This window comes from Gorilla gorilla, chromosome 1 (assembly GCF_029281585.2).
Source record: "Gorilla gorilla gorilla isolate KB3781 chromosome 1, NHGRI_mGorGor1-v2.1_pri, whole genome shotgun sequence".
NCBI lineage: Eukaryota > Metazoa > Chordata > Mammalia > Primates > Hominidae > Gorilla > Gorilla gorilla.
Genome location: NC_073224.2, coordinates 136,931,250 through 136,945,896, shown reverse-complemented (window position 1 = coordinate 136,945,896; position 14,647 = coordinate 136,931,250). Strand labels below are relative to the sequence as shown.

General features: G+C 33.9%; 1 protein-coding gene across 2 annotated transcripts in view; it reads right to left on the bottom strand.

Annotated features, from left to right (window-relative positions):
• The window catches only part of COL11A1 (collagen type XI alpha 1 chain), a 230,623-nt gene that overhangs the window by 64,932 nt on the left and 151,044 nt on the right, over positions 1–14,647 (bottom strand). For both annotated transcript variants that reach the window (XM_031002707.3, XM_055375041.2), the window contains exon 42: positions 4,472–4,579. In XM_031002707.3, coding sequence (XP_030858567.1) covers positions 4,472–4,579 — 108 coding nt within the window. The remainder of the gene's footprint in view (positions 1–4,471; positions 4,580–14,647) is intronic.

Below are 14,647 nucleotides of genomic sequence, written 5' to 3'. Positions count from 1 at the left end.
CTGACCCTGGTCTGTGTGATGTTGGGAGAAATTCAACAGATCTATAGCACTCTAAATTTATATTAGCCATTTATAATTCCTCAAGATGACATAACTCTTCCTCCATTATGTATCTCTTGGCCCACAATCTGCACAACTACTGGAAACATTCATCTCTCCTTGTAACCGTTCTTTATTTCACCACTTCTAAAATTCCATTTATGTTAATAACTAAATCTTTCCTTAAAAAATGATAGAATTAGCTAAACATCCCCATGTCTTTTGTTTGATTTGGCATGGTCTTATATTTAACCTATACTCACACCCACAACTTTTATTACAATTCACAAAATCCATCACTCCTTCCTCAAAAGCTCATTTGTGTATTCATTCTCAGTTTATTATTTCATCCTTTTTTATGGCACTCTGGTTCACACACTGATGGTAATGATAACACTACTACTAATAGTAATGATTATTCTGAACACTTCTCACAACTTATCACAATTCTGAAAAATGATTTAGAACTATAATTTTATCTAGTCCTCACAAAATACTGTGATTATCTTGTTTTCAGAGATGGCCATCTTCTTTTCAGAGTTGAGAAAACAGAGGTTTTGATTTTAAATAACTTAACTAAAATCAAGAACTAAATAAATGATAGGGCTAGCTCCCAACCCACTTCTGGTTGTCTTCAAGCAGGCAACTTGAGTCTACTCTCATTTCCTTAACTGCTTAACTTTTCCACTGACTATTTTCTTATTATTGATAAAGTAGATAAATATATGCACCACATAATAATAATAATGAGGCAACACATTCAATCTTATTAGTACTTCCACCTATGGCTCATTTTTCTATGGGTTCCATGCCTTGCTTGAGGTGATTTATATGTCCCTACTCCACTCCTCTATAGCCCATTTTTTTCTTTTTGAATCAATTTAGAATTAATCTAAAGCTATAAATACCCAGCAGGTAAAATCCCAGTTTCTTTATTTCTTTGTCTTTCGGATTTCAGTATTCTCGATCTTTTACAACATCCCGCAAAAGGGAACTCGTTTATCTCTTGTTCTGTTTGATGGCATGCCTCTGGAGATACACACACACACACACACACACACACGCACACACACACACACACACACAAACAAACAAAAAACCTCATGGACTATTTTTCTCTCTTATTAGATGCTTTCAGAACTTACACCCGTTATAATTCTCCATCAAGACTTGAGTCCAGGCTTCTGTACTCTCTCAACACTACATCATGTGGTAATCCAAAAATATGCTTTTAAACATCACTCTTATTTTAAATGACTCCCAGACTTACAATTCTGGCACTGATTATTTTCTCTGCAATTATACACACATACATGCTATAAATTGTAAATAAGTATTTGAAGAATATTTTTCCTAAAATTTCAAACTGCTATTGCCTAATTCAGTTATAGTTAGTGCATTGACTTCACTGTGTTTTAGATCTAGCTTTTCCCCCCAGTTTCTACAACTGTCCCCAAACAGATGCATAGTTAAAATCACTTCTTATCTGTAATCTTTGCATCCAGTAACTAATAGTTTTCATTAGAATCAGTTTCCCTATAAAAATTTTCTATCAATGCAATTAAGTTGGAGAGGGTTGTAGCCCCTTTCCTCTTACCTGCTTTCCAGACCCACCTCCTAGAGTTTCTAATCTAACTGATTAACATAGGGATGCTAATTAGGACATTTCTCCATTCTAGGAGGCAGGGTTGATGGGTAGGTAGACCAAGGGCTTGTCTTCCACAGGTCGCATCTTGTCTTTCTTTTAATGCAAGTGTAAACCTGCTGATAATTGCATAACATTTTTATAAGACAAGCTGCTCAGCAGAGGTAAGATCTAAAATTTATATTTGAAAAGAGGAAGAAGTAAAGGCTAGATATAACATTTTGCCCAACATTTTCATCAATTTTTATTAAACCTCTGAATGGATATCTATAACTCCTTTCACTGAACACTCTTATTACCCACTTTATGTTACTGTCCCTAAGCAGACAGCTCCTTCAAAAGTATAATGCTAACAATACAGTGCCTACCCCTTAGTTATTCTAAATAGCTAATTTTGGCTAATAGAAAATGGAATGAACATGCTGGAGTTGTTGTCCTTGGCTGGGATAACTGAAAGAGGATGGGGAAGCAAGGCATTCCCTTTTCCCTTCTCTAGTTATGATATCACTAATTACTAACAAAACTCAGGCCTGAATCCTGGCTCTTACAAAGGCTAATGTCAATAATTTTTCATCTGTCTCACCTAATTAATTTCTTATCGGTTTCAATGTTTTTTGATATTCTGATCTTTATTTCAATAACTTACTTATTCTTCATAAATCTAAGGTTTTTATCCACTTTAAAATCTACCATTCAATATATTATCTTCACAGAAATATTGACTTATCTAATTAGTATATTCTCAATTTGTATAAAAAGCAATTTATGTCTATTTTCTCTGTATGCATTATTTAGTGTATTGTGCAAAATATGTGTTCCCTATATTTTTTAATTAATTTGTGTTAAAGGAACTGAATCTATTTTCTATCTTCTCCTAGTACACAGTACATTATAAAATATATTTTCTCAGCATATTAAAAGTGCTTTTTCTGTCACCTAAAAGTTCTATCCACAGGTGGCATGGCCCATTCCAACATTCTAACTCTTTCTGAAAGGTAATGGATTACAGAAAACATTTTTTTTTATTTGCTACAGTTTGAATGTGTCACCAAAAAAACATCTTTTGGAAACTTAATTCCCAATGCAACAGCGTGGGGGAGTAGGGCCTAATGAAAGCTGATTAGGCCATGAGGGCAAAATGAAATTAATTAATGCCACTATTGCATTAGTGGGTTCATTAAAACAAAGGGAATTTGTTTTCTTTTTACTCTCTCTCTCTCTCTCTCTAGCCCTGTCTTTCTCCATCTACCATGGGATGATGTGCCAAGAAGTTCTTTACCAGATGTAGCCCCACTATCTTGGACTTTCCATCCACCAGCACCATGAGCCAAAATATTTTTGTTCATTATAAATTACCCAGTCTGTGGTATTCTGTTATAACTGCACAAAATGGTCTCAAACAGAAATATTGGAATAATATCACAGAATAATCAGAGAAAATGCATAGACAATGAAAGCAAATCAACTTGATAAAACTGAAGTCTTAGTGATAGAGGAGTATTTTTGAATATAAGCTTAAGCTTAATTTTATGTATCAACACTTACCAGTATACAAAAATATTCAACTTATACTTTTGTGTATCAGAGCCAATACTTTTTATCTACATTTACTGAAACAGTTTGTGTTTTAATCTTGTAGGAAGAGAGAATCATTTTTAAAAAATACAATCATATCAAAAGCAGGAAAAAAAATAGAGAAGAAATCTTAACAAAGAAACCTAAACATAATGAGTGGAATAGAGTCCATAGTCATGTAAATATAAACTGGGTATATACCCAAAGGACTATAAATCATGCTGCCATAAAGACACATGCACACGTATGTTTATTGCGGCACTATTCACAATAGCAAAGACTTGGAACCAACCCAAATGTCCAACAATGATAGACTGGATTAAGAAAATGTGGCACATATACACCATAGAATACTATGCAGCCATAAAAAATGATGAGTTCATGTTCTTTGTAGGGACATGGGTGAAATTGGAAATCGTCATTCTCAGTAAACTATCGCAAGGACAAAAAACCAAACACCGCGTGTTCTCACTCATAGATGGGAACTGAACAATGAGATCACATGGACACAGGAAGGGGAACATCACACTCTGGGGACTGTTGTGGGGTGGGGGAAGGGGGGAGGGATAGCATTAGGAGATATACCTAATGCTAAATGATGAGTTAATGGGTTCAGCACACCAGCATGGCACATGTATACATATGTAACTAACCTGCACATTGCGGACATGTACCCTAAAACTTAAAGTATAATAAACCCCCCCCAAAAAATGTTAAAATCCAATAGATATTAGATGAAATAATTAGTGAGATGTTCCCCGTCTCACTCACTGGCGATCGGAGCTCAAGTTACATGAGAAGGGCAGCTACTTTCTATGAGTCTTATTTACAGACTATGGAAATGCTTGAAATTCAATTTGTATTACAAGAGGTGTAAAAAGTTCACACTTTTCTAATGTAAAGCAGCAAGGCATAGCTTCAATAAAAAACTCACAACTTTTTTTTTTAAAAAAGCAAAATGAAAAGCCTTTTACATTAATAATATCCAACTCCCTCACAGGTATTACGGCTTCATAAAGTGTGGGAAAATGTCATCTCATTTAATTGAATTTGAAATTTTCTCTATTATACATACACGAGCCAGGGTATTTACATGCCAGACACATATGCAGAGAGAATACGGTGGTGTATGAAAAGCTAATATTATTGAATAAAAAGTAATAACGTGTACAGGGTAGCAGCATAATATATTTTCTCCTAGACATTACTTACAGGAGCACCTTTCTCTCCAGCTGGACCAGGAGGACCCTGAGGTCCCGGACGCCCTGGTAAACCAATTGGGCCAGCTGTACCTGCTGACCCACGTTCTCCTGGTGAGCCCTAGTACACAGGAAAAGAAGTATTTTGTTATTAAAGAAAGTAATACTGGCTTAAGAATCACTTATTTAACAATAGCTTTTTACAGTCTGGTAAATTATGTTAAAGAAACATTTAGAGTTTAGATAATTTTAAGATCCCAAAGAGAAACAGTTGAATCCACTATTTGAGAGACTAATTCCCAGCCCCAATATTAAGCATAGATGTTGATGTTAGAAAATATTGATGAGATGAAAAAATACTTCAAAATTAGATGATTTAATATTTATTTAATGTTATCTGTTTCCATTTAAGTATTCATAATTGTGCACAATGCTTTATAAAAAATATATCTAATAACCTCCTGTATTATAATGAATTGGCAGAATACAATCCCTAAACTAGTGTTTCCTGAAGTTATTTCTAGGCTTTTTTTCAAATGTGCTGAACCAAGGTTTCAAAATAAAAAATTGGGTTCAGAAATTCTTTGCATTAGGATACACACAAAATTTTTTACAAAATAACATTTGATAATCACTATCCTAAAGTTTGGATGTTTTCCCAAAGGATAAGCTATTAAATTCAACTTAGAGTTCTATAGGACCACTGGGTCTTATGAACACTGATGAGATCATTTGAATCTGATTAGGTTTTTAAATTTTTTTAAACTGAGTTTCAAAAAAGATGTAATGCTTTTAACTAGTTTGCTTTTTTAAAAAACCTCATATATATAGATTTTTGAAAATAATCAAACGGATACTGCTTTTATAGTAATTATCTGTACCAACAATTTAAGAAAACATTATTAAAACAAGAATAAAAGAAATGCAAACATACATACTAAGTATTGTAAAGCTCAAGTATAATCTATTTCTACTTCCAATTTTAGTTACTAAAAGATAACAAAAAAATTGTCTTTGGATTCTCAGAGGGGTGATTAAATTACAATTTATCTTTTTTTATGTTTAAACTAAATGTAAAATATTAGAAAATATAATTGTTAGTATTTTTTCTTAATAATTAACATACTTAGATAATAACATCATCATTTCAAAACTCAGAGAGAAAATTATTTATAAAAGCTGGAAAATATATTACTTTATGTTTTCTACTATTATACCTACGATATATTAGAAATCATTTTATTATACAAATTTACATTATTGACTTTGTTCTAATTTGTATTTTTATTAACCAAGAAACTAATTACATGTGATAAAAATGGTAACTATACCAACAACTTGTATTAACATAATGCTTTACAATTCACAAATCAGTTTAACTTTCATCTTATTTTATTCTCACAACAATTCCAGGTAGTTTATAGAGCTGTTGTAGCATCTGTTTTAAAAATGAAGAATCTCTGGCTCAAAGAAGTTAACCGTCCTTCCTGTAATCATGTAACTAGTTAAGAGAACCCTGAGCTTGGACTCTACTCTGATTTCTTGACAAAGCCACCCATTGGTTCTTTCTAATGAGGACATCAATGTTTTTAATTATTGGGTATCTTAAAGTTAGGTGATAGAAATAATTTGGAGAGACATTGCCAAACATGTAGTTAAGGAAATTGTGAAATTTGAGCTTTATATAAACAAAAGTGGCATTTTTGAGCTGTGAGTAAGTATATATTCAAAGAATATAATCTAGGGAATATTCTTACATTGCATAATAAATGAGTTGTATGTAAACTCTATTTTTACCAATGAAGTATTCCAAATACTAAAGAGGAGGCTATAGTTATAAGAGAAAATTGCAGTTAGTACTTTTTAGATAATAAACATATACTCTTTCATCAATGTATTTTTTAATTTAATAATATTAAAATATTTTATGAATAAAATAGTCAACCACAAGTTGTATTACTGTTAACCAGGTAACAGACTCCTGTTGAATGATTATAGAAGTCAACGCAGTAGAAAAAATAATAGAATCCTCCTACTGTTGCACATTCAAAATGAGCAACCCTAAGAGTAAAAAGAACACAAATATTTGCTTCTAATTCTTTCAGAGGGAGGTCAGGAAGGAAGAAAAAAGTATAGGAGGTGGATAAGAAGAAGAGCAAGAAGAGCAAGGTCTATGAATTGAGAGGAATGCAAAGGTGTCCCTTGAATTACTAAAAAGAGAGGAAAGAAAAAAGTCAGTAATAAAAGTGCTCCTTTTTTGGTAACATAAACACATCAACAGAAGACAACACATGATGCAACTAGGGTTATTCTATTCAAGTTAAAATTAATACCACTAAACATAAATCTCCACTAATCTGAAACACTGATTTATTGAGGATCAATGTACATATAAGGTGACTATATTACAATTTTGTTTAGTATTTCACTTCTAACCCTCACAAAATGATTGCTATCCATTAGTTTTATCAAATCTAGAATAAGCATTCAATTTAACTTCTGCAGTATTTTATTTGTAATTGGCTACACAAAAAGAGGTGCGATTTTAATTTGTCGGGCCATAAAATTTTTCTCTCTTTAATCCTGTTTAATCCCTAACGGTTCAAAGAATACCCTAGCAAAATATCACACTAGGCTATGGCGAAGTTGATGGGTACTAGACTAGAATGAAAAAAGGGGAGAATCAACAAAAGCTTGAAGTCCATTTTAAGAGAATTAACTGACTTACAATTATTATACCTACTAATTAACAATTATTGTGCTAAGTGCTTCACATATGCAATATAATTTTATTGCTGTATGACTTGTATATTTTTAAGTTAAAAACCATGGACTCAAGGTCTGTGTGCCCTAATTCACTACCAAGTATTTTCTACAATGCTTAGCAGTTTATAAATGGTGAAAACAAAATTTCCTTGACTCATTGTACCCATACAACTCATGGGTACAATGAATTGTGCTAAATTTTAATAAATGGAAGAAATATAGCCACTTAAGAGCCACTTCTACCAGAACAAGCTCATTTTGGTTGAACATTGTGTAAAACAAACAAAAAAAAAACTTAAAGGAATTGATGAAAATGCTTGTCTCCTTTATCCAAATAATCATTCTCCATCATTCATTTAGTTCATTTGACCTTTGCTACACAATTCATTAGAATCTCTGCTCTTGGCCGGGCACTGTGTCTCATGCCTGTAATCTCAGCACTTTGGGAGGCCAAGGTGGGCAGATTGCTTGAGGCCAGGAGTTCAAGACCTGGACAATATGGTGAAACCCCCTCTCTAATAAAAATACAAAAAGTATCTGGGAGTAGTGGCATGCACCTGTAGTCAGCTACTCAGGACAGGAGGGTCACCTGAGCCCAGGGAGGTCAAGGCTGCAGTGAGTTGTGATTATACTGCTGCACTCCAGCCTAGGTGACAGAGCAGGACTCTGTCTCGAAAGAAAAAAAAATCTCTGCTCTTTGTCATATTGTTTATAAGTTTATTTGAAATTTTCAACAACAAAGGACTGTTTTCAGTTTTGGTAATTTTTCAACACATTTCACTGGAGACACCATGGTACTTTTTCATCTGCTTCACTCCTTATTTCAGAGTTCACCTATGCTGAACTCTGAAATAGTGTGGGTTAATGCATCTTTTTGAGAATATATTTATCCTCAGTCATCCTAGAAAATATTCAACTCACATTCTTAGAATTTTTTTTTACTTTATATCTTAGCATTCTACTTTGAACATTATTTTCTCCTAAAATATTACATCTCTCACTGTTTCTCTAACACAATATGTCCAATTTTCACTTCTGAATATTTGGTCACACTTATCTTCTGACATGGAAAGTCTTTGGTCTTTTCCTATACTACTAAAATTCCAGCCTTTTTTTTTTGACCCAGGTCAATAACCATCTGATATGGTTAGGCTTTGTGTCCCCACCCAAATCTCATCTTGCTTTATAACCTCCATAATCCTCATTATCCCCATCTGTCAAGGGAGAGATTAAGGGAAGACAACGGAATCATGGGGTCAGTTTCCCCCATGCTGTTCTCCTGACAATGAGTGAGTTCTTATGCAATCTGATGGTTTATAAGGGGCTCTTCCCCCTTTGCTCGGCACTTCTTCCTGCTTACTTGTGAAGAAGGTGCCTTGCTTCCCCTTTGCCTTCCACCACGATTGTAAGTTTCCTGAGGCTTCCCCAGCCGTGCTGTACTGTGAGTCAATTAAACCTCTTTCCTTTATAAATTATCTAGTCTCAGGCAGTTCTTTATAGTAGCACGAAAATGGACTGATATACTATCTTACCAAAAAATTGTATTTTCCTGAGAATTAGAAGCATGAGATCCTTCAAAGTATTTCTTATACACTTTCTTATAGAACCTTGGTTCTCTACCATTATTTTTGGAGTGAAGTAATGCAGCACTTGGCACTACATTCTGAGTAGTAAATATCTCCATGTCTCTTAATTCATATTAACAAACAATAATATATTGACTGTATGCATTAAATAACTATAACGCATTTGTGTTTTTATTATGTATGCAAACATGTTGAACATGTTAAAAATTTAGGCGTCACGCCGGGCGTGGTGGCTCACACCTGTAATCCCAGCACTTTGGGAGGCCAAGGCGGGCGGATCACGAGGTCAGGAGATTGAGACCATCCTGGCTAACACGGTGAATCCCTGTCTCTACTAAATACAGTAAATTAGCTGGGCGTGGTGGCGTCTCTACTAAAAACACAAAAAATTAGCCGGGTGTGGTGGCAGGTGGTAGGTGGTAGTCCCAGCTACTCGGAAGGCTGAGGCAGGAGAATAGCGTGAACCCGGGAGGTGGAGCTTGCAGTGAGCCGATATCGCACCACTGCACTCCAGAGCCTGGGCAACGGAGCCAGACTCCGTCTTAAAGAAATAAAATAAAATAAAATAAAATAAAATAAAATAAAATAAAAATTAGGCTTCAAATGTACACACATGTAGTCAAGAGAAATTTTTCAAATTTGCAGGAAAATTGCAATTGAATGTATATTTTCCCGGTAAGAAATGGTTTTAAAATGAAAGAAAATAAATATTACCTTAACTGGATGCATTATGATTGACATGTTATATGAAAATAAGCCATGGCTTTTACTTATGAAAATAATGCTTATTAAATTTATACCAAAGTATGTTTATTATTTAAAATTAATTGAAATATTTTAATAATTATTTTAACGTATATCAAGAAGAGACAGAATGCTGATTTGACTCTATGGCAATGTGTGTAGTTTGTAGGTACTGTATACTATTTTTTTTTTGAGATGGAGTCTTGCTCTGTCACCAGGCTGAAGTGCAGTGGTGCGATCTTGGCTCACTGCAACCTCCACCTCCCAGGTTCAAACAATTCTCCTGCCTTAGCCTTCTGAGTAGCAGAGACTACAGGCACCCGCCACCACGTCCAGGTAATTTTTGTATTTTTAGTAGAGACAGGGTTTCACCATGTTGGCCAGGATGGTCTCGATCTCTTGACCTCGTGATCCACCTGTCTTGGCCTCCCAAAGTGCTGGGATTACAGGCTTGAGCCACCGTGCCCAGCCAGACACTGTATACTATTTTTTATTTAAAAGCTTAACTGTTTTAATTTCTCCCTTGGAGCATTCATAAGCTTAAATTTCAGATTGTCATCTTGCTTGTGGAAGCTGCATTAAAATTAGTGTCGAGAATATATTACTTTTCTGTAGTTAAAATATTGCTCATGATCTTGTCACAGCTCATAAACTTTGAAACAACAGATGAAAACAAGAGGAGACTTTTGGAATGTATATCCATGCCCTAAAGTACAACTGCAATTTCTTTTTCTATTAGTTACTTCAAACACTCTCAAAGCCTAGATGTTTGTAATAACAGCATGCTCTGCTATAATTTTATTTTATATATCTATAAATGAAAAGTGAAAATCTCTGATGGTACCTACCCATTAAGCAAATGACATAGCAAACTTGCAAATCTTATTTAAATATTCTCATGCCAACTTTAAAAGAATAAGCCTGTGAATCCTTTACTCTCAACAGAATCACTGGAGAAGTTATATTTTTTAAGCAAAAATTTAAGCCCAATATGAAAAGAAGGTCCCATTTAGACATCCAACTAAAAACTCCATGTTCAACACTAATGAGAATCTATTCTCTTGGGATACTTGATTGTGAATATGAAATGTATTATGGCAGGAAGCAGCCCTTGAGAAACTCACATTGTGTATATACTTTTTTTGTTTGCATAAAGAGTAGGCATATATAGTGAGACATTTTTGTATTGCTGTATAGCTGGCTAAAGAACAAGGGACTTTATAATTGTCAGATAAATAAACTATTATATCTAAACTGAATGATTGTCTTTAAGCATAGGTAAAATAGATAATGATCAACTTTACAAAGGTAGAGGTTTTTGATTTTTCTTTTTTTTTCTTTTTTCATTGATCTCCAGCAGTTTGAGTAGTTACTGGCACATAGTATGCCATAAATAAGTGTGTCAATTAAGTGTATGATCTTTCCCTCTCTAGCACTGGAACCACTAGCTTTCTGATCTGGAGCAAACTCTATGGGCCACTTTTGTTGCCATAGATGGAGAGAAACAGTTTGTCATCAGGTTTTTGTGATGTTTACTATGATACATCTAAAGTTATTTGAACAATGCCTGTCATAATAGAGACAGAAATAGTTTGTCATCAGGTTTTTGTCATGTTTAATATAACTAAAGTTCTTTGAACAATGCCTGTCAAAAAGTATAAATGTAATAGATGTTAGAGGACTGTAAGTGAAGTTATATATTCCAAAAATAGATATAAAATCTCAAATAATTGTAGAAGTAAAATTTTACAGAAAAGTAAACTAAGATCCAGAAAATTGTATGGCATATTTAATACATTAATAGATGAATATCAAAACAACAGGTATAAAATACCCTGTTAAAAGAAGGGTAGGGCTTTTTCCACATAATATGGCATTGTTAATCCTAACTTTTAACTATTTGTAGACTTGTCTCTCTGCAAGAAGGATAGATATTTTATACATTGAAAGTGCTTAGCTAGAAAGAACTCAAAGGAGGGACTAAAAATTATAGCAATATTATTTGCTTAATATGTGATTTAAATGACAATAAAACATAGGCAATCATATCTGTTTAATTTCATGAATTACAATGACCATAATATCATAAGTGTTCTGTTATTTCGGTACTAAATATTAACAACTATGGAAAACATGCCATTTTTCTCTTGTTTTGAACTGAAAAGTGAACATTTACATGCTTTTAAAAAGGAAGCATTTACCTTTCTCTACTTAGTTACCTTTCTTTACTTGTGTATTAGCTTTATCCCCTTCTGCAGCCCTTCCCCTAAATCCTGCTGCACCTTCATCTAAAACTTAACAATGGTAATGAAACAAGAAGCAATAGCACTGGTCTATATTCCTGGAGCAATGGGAATAGAAAGTATTTCCCTAATCCCTCACACAGATGAGAACACCAAAATAAATGTTTTATCAGTTATTTTCACTGGATGATTCATATTCTGAGGAGCATTTGTAAAGTAAATGAAAGTGATAGACAAATCACCTCATCAGCATTCAGTTAAGATGCAGCCCACTAGAGAGAAAAATAGAAGCATAAACACATAAAGCGCTTACGAATCAGAGCTATACAACTAGAGGGCAAAAGCACGTCTGCTCTGTCTTTTTAAAAAGTTGACCTTCAGCCAGGCACCTTGGCTCACGCCTGTAATCCCAACGCTTTGGGAGGCCGAAGCGGGTGGATCACCTGAGGTCAGAAGCCCGAGACCAGCCTGGCCAACATAGTGAAACCCCGTTTCTACTAAAAATACAAAAATTATCCGGGTTGGTGGTGGGTGCCTGCAATCCCAGCTACTCGGGAGGCTGAGACAGGAGAATCACTTGAACCTAGGAGGCGGAGATTGCAGTGAGGCGAGATTGCGTCACTGCATTCCAGCCTGGGCGACAAGAGCGAAACTTCCTCTTGAAATAAAAAAAAAAAAAAAGAGAAGTTGACCTTCATGTCAAAACTATGAAGTACTTTCACTCTCTACATGACATACATTTTAGATTACGTGAACTAAAAATTCAGATGAACTATCAAGCATTATCAGAATTTAAAGCATAGACTCTGATGATCAAAGTCAAATCAAATATCTCAGATTTTGATCACTGGTCCCCATCACTATTGCTACATTTATCTCATCCCTAGTTGGATGTAATCATAGTCCACTAAGGTCTACCGGGGTCACAATGGAGAAAATGGGCTTTATCTTAAAATGTATAGAATCTGACTTGGCATGTCGGTACATGACATCCTTTTAAACCTTGATTATTCCCTTGCTTGAAGAATAAGTAAAAGCCAAGGAAAAGAAGGTTCTCAGAAATAGGATGAAGAAAAAAAAATAAGAGGAATAGGAATTATGATAGGAAGAGAATGTGAACTCTTAGAGAAGCAATGAGAAGAAGAAGAAATAATAAATAAAGAGGAAAATAAAGTCAGAATCATGGGGGGATGGTCACATAATAGGAGTCACAGGAAAAGAGTAAAGACCGCTATACCGCACAATTTTGAAATACTGGACATATACCCTGTACCAGCTATCTGGCTCCTCTCATATACTTTCTGCATGTTAACTTCCACAACTCCTAGGGATAAAATATACATGTGATTGTAAAGATAGAAGGCTTTTACAAAGCATACTACTATATTTGTTTTAATCTCATTTTTAGATAAATAACTGTTGTTAATGAGATTGTTCTCTACCATAAAGAATATCTGGAGGAGAGATTATTTAGGGAAAATATATTTTCCCTAAATATTATTTTCCTTGATTTTGTTTTATAAAAATATATGCAGTAGGTGAAAGCTGAGAATTTGTTGCATGATATATTTACATATATCTGTTTACATACATAGAAAACATTTACCCAGTTTATGTTCATCATGCAGAAAAATGCTGCACTGCCTTTCTCTCTTGATGTTCAGTCTCTTGCTACTTTCTGTCTTGTGTGTGCATCAAGACATCCATTTAGTAACTACATCCCCTGAGATCAGAAGACATGCCCTGGATTTGATTGGCATCTGTTACCAGTCCTTGGATACAACATCACGTATACAGGGAACACTTGGTTTTCCTAGACTTTAAAATCCCAACGTCACAGCACCCTATTGGTATAATTTTGTCATAAGTGGTAGCACGACAGAACGTTCCTCAGTATACAATAACTCCCAGGAACAAAACCTTTAGATAACCCTAACCTTGAAAAACTAGTTCTTTACTAAGAGGACAAAAAGTGATGAGCAGTTCAAGACTAAATTTAGCACACAAAAAGGCTGCTTTTCATAGATAAAACTGGTTTTTATTTACAGCTTCAATTCAAACATAATTTCCTTAGGCAAAAAACATTGTTCTCACCTTTGTGTTTTCTGTTCTTTTAGTATATTCTTATTATTTACTATGTTATTTTATCTGCTCTTTGTCCTCCTCAGTAAACCATAAGCTCTTTGCAGGAAGGTCCATTTTATGAATCAATATAACTTCAGTTTAATAGATTGATATTTTCTGGTATTTATTTCTTTATGGTACTTTCACAGAAAAAGACTTATAGCAGCTTAAATAGTATGCATAAAATATTAGACAATATAAATTTTAAAATAGGTAAGCAAGGAAAACAGGTAAGCAAATAACTTTTTATTGAAGTAAAATGGAGCCAGTAGTAGTAGTAAACTAAAAATGCATACCAAGACCAAGGATTTTTCTAACTGTAGGTTATACTCCATGAGTAGGTTATGAGATAAATTTCATAGGTCTTGCCCAGTATTTAAAAATATTAACTATAACAAAATATAACAGAAAATATTAAAGTATATCATAGGTACTTTTGATAGTAAGTTGTGTTCAAAAAGTTTTTACAATAGTTATCAAACATTATCTTCTGTACCGTCTCTATTTTGACTCCATTATTTCTGTAAGCCAAAGTAAAAAGAATTCTGTTTTGTAATTCAAATTGACTAAAAAAAACCCAAGTCAGTTAATATTTAAAAAAAATTTTAAATATTCTATAAAAAGCATACTTGAGAAAAAGAAATTGCAAATATTTTTAAAGCTATGGTTAGCAAGAGATTTCTTCCAAGGATATTCATAAAGATGACCCTGTATAAAGCAATATCC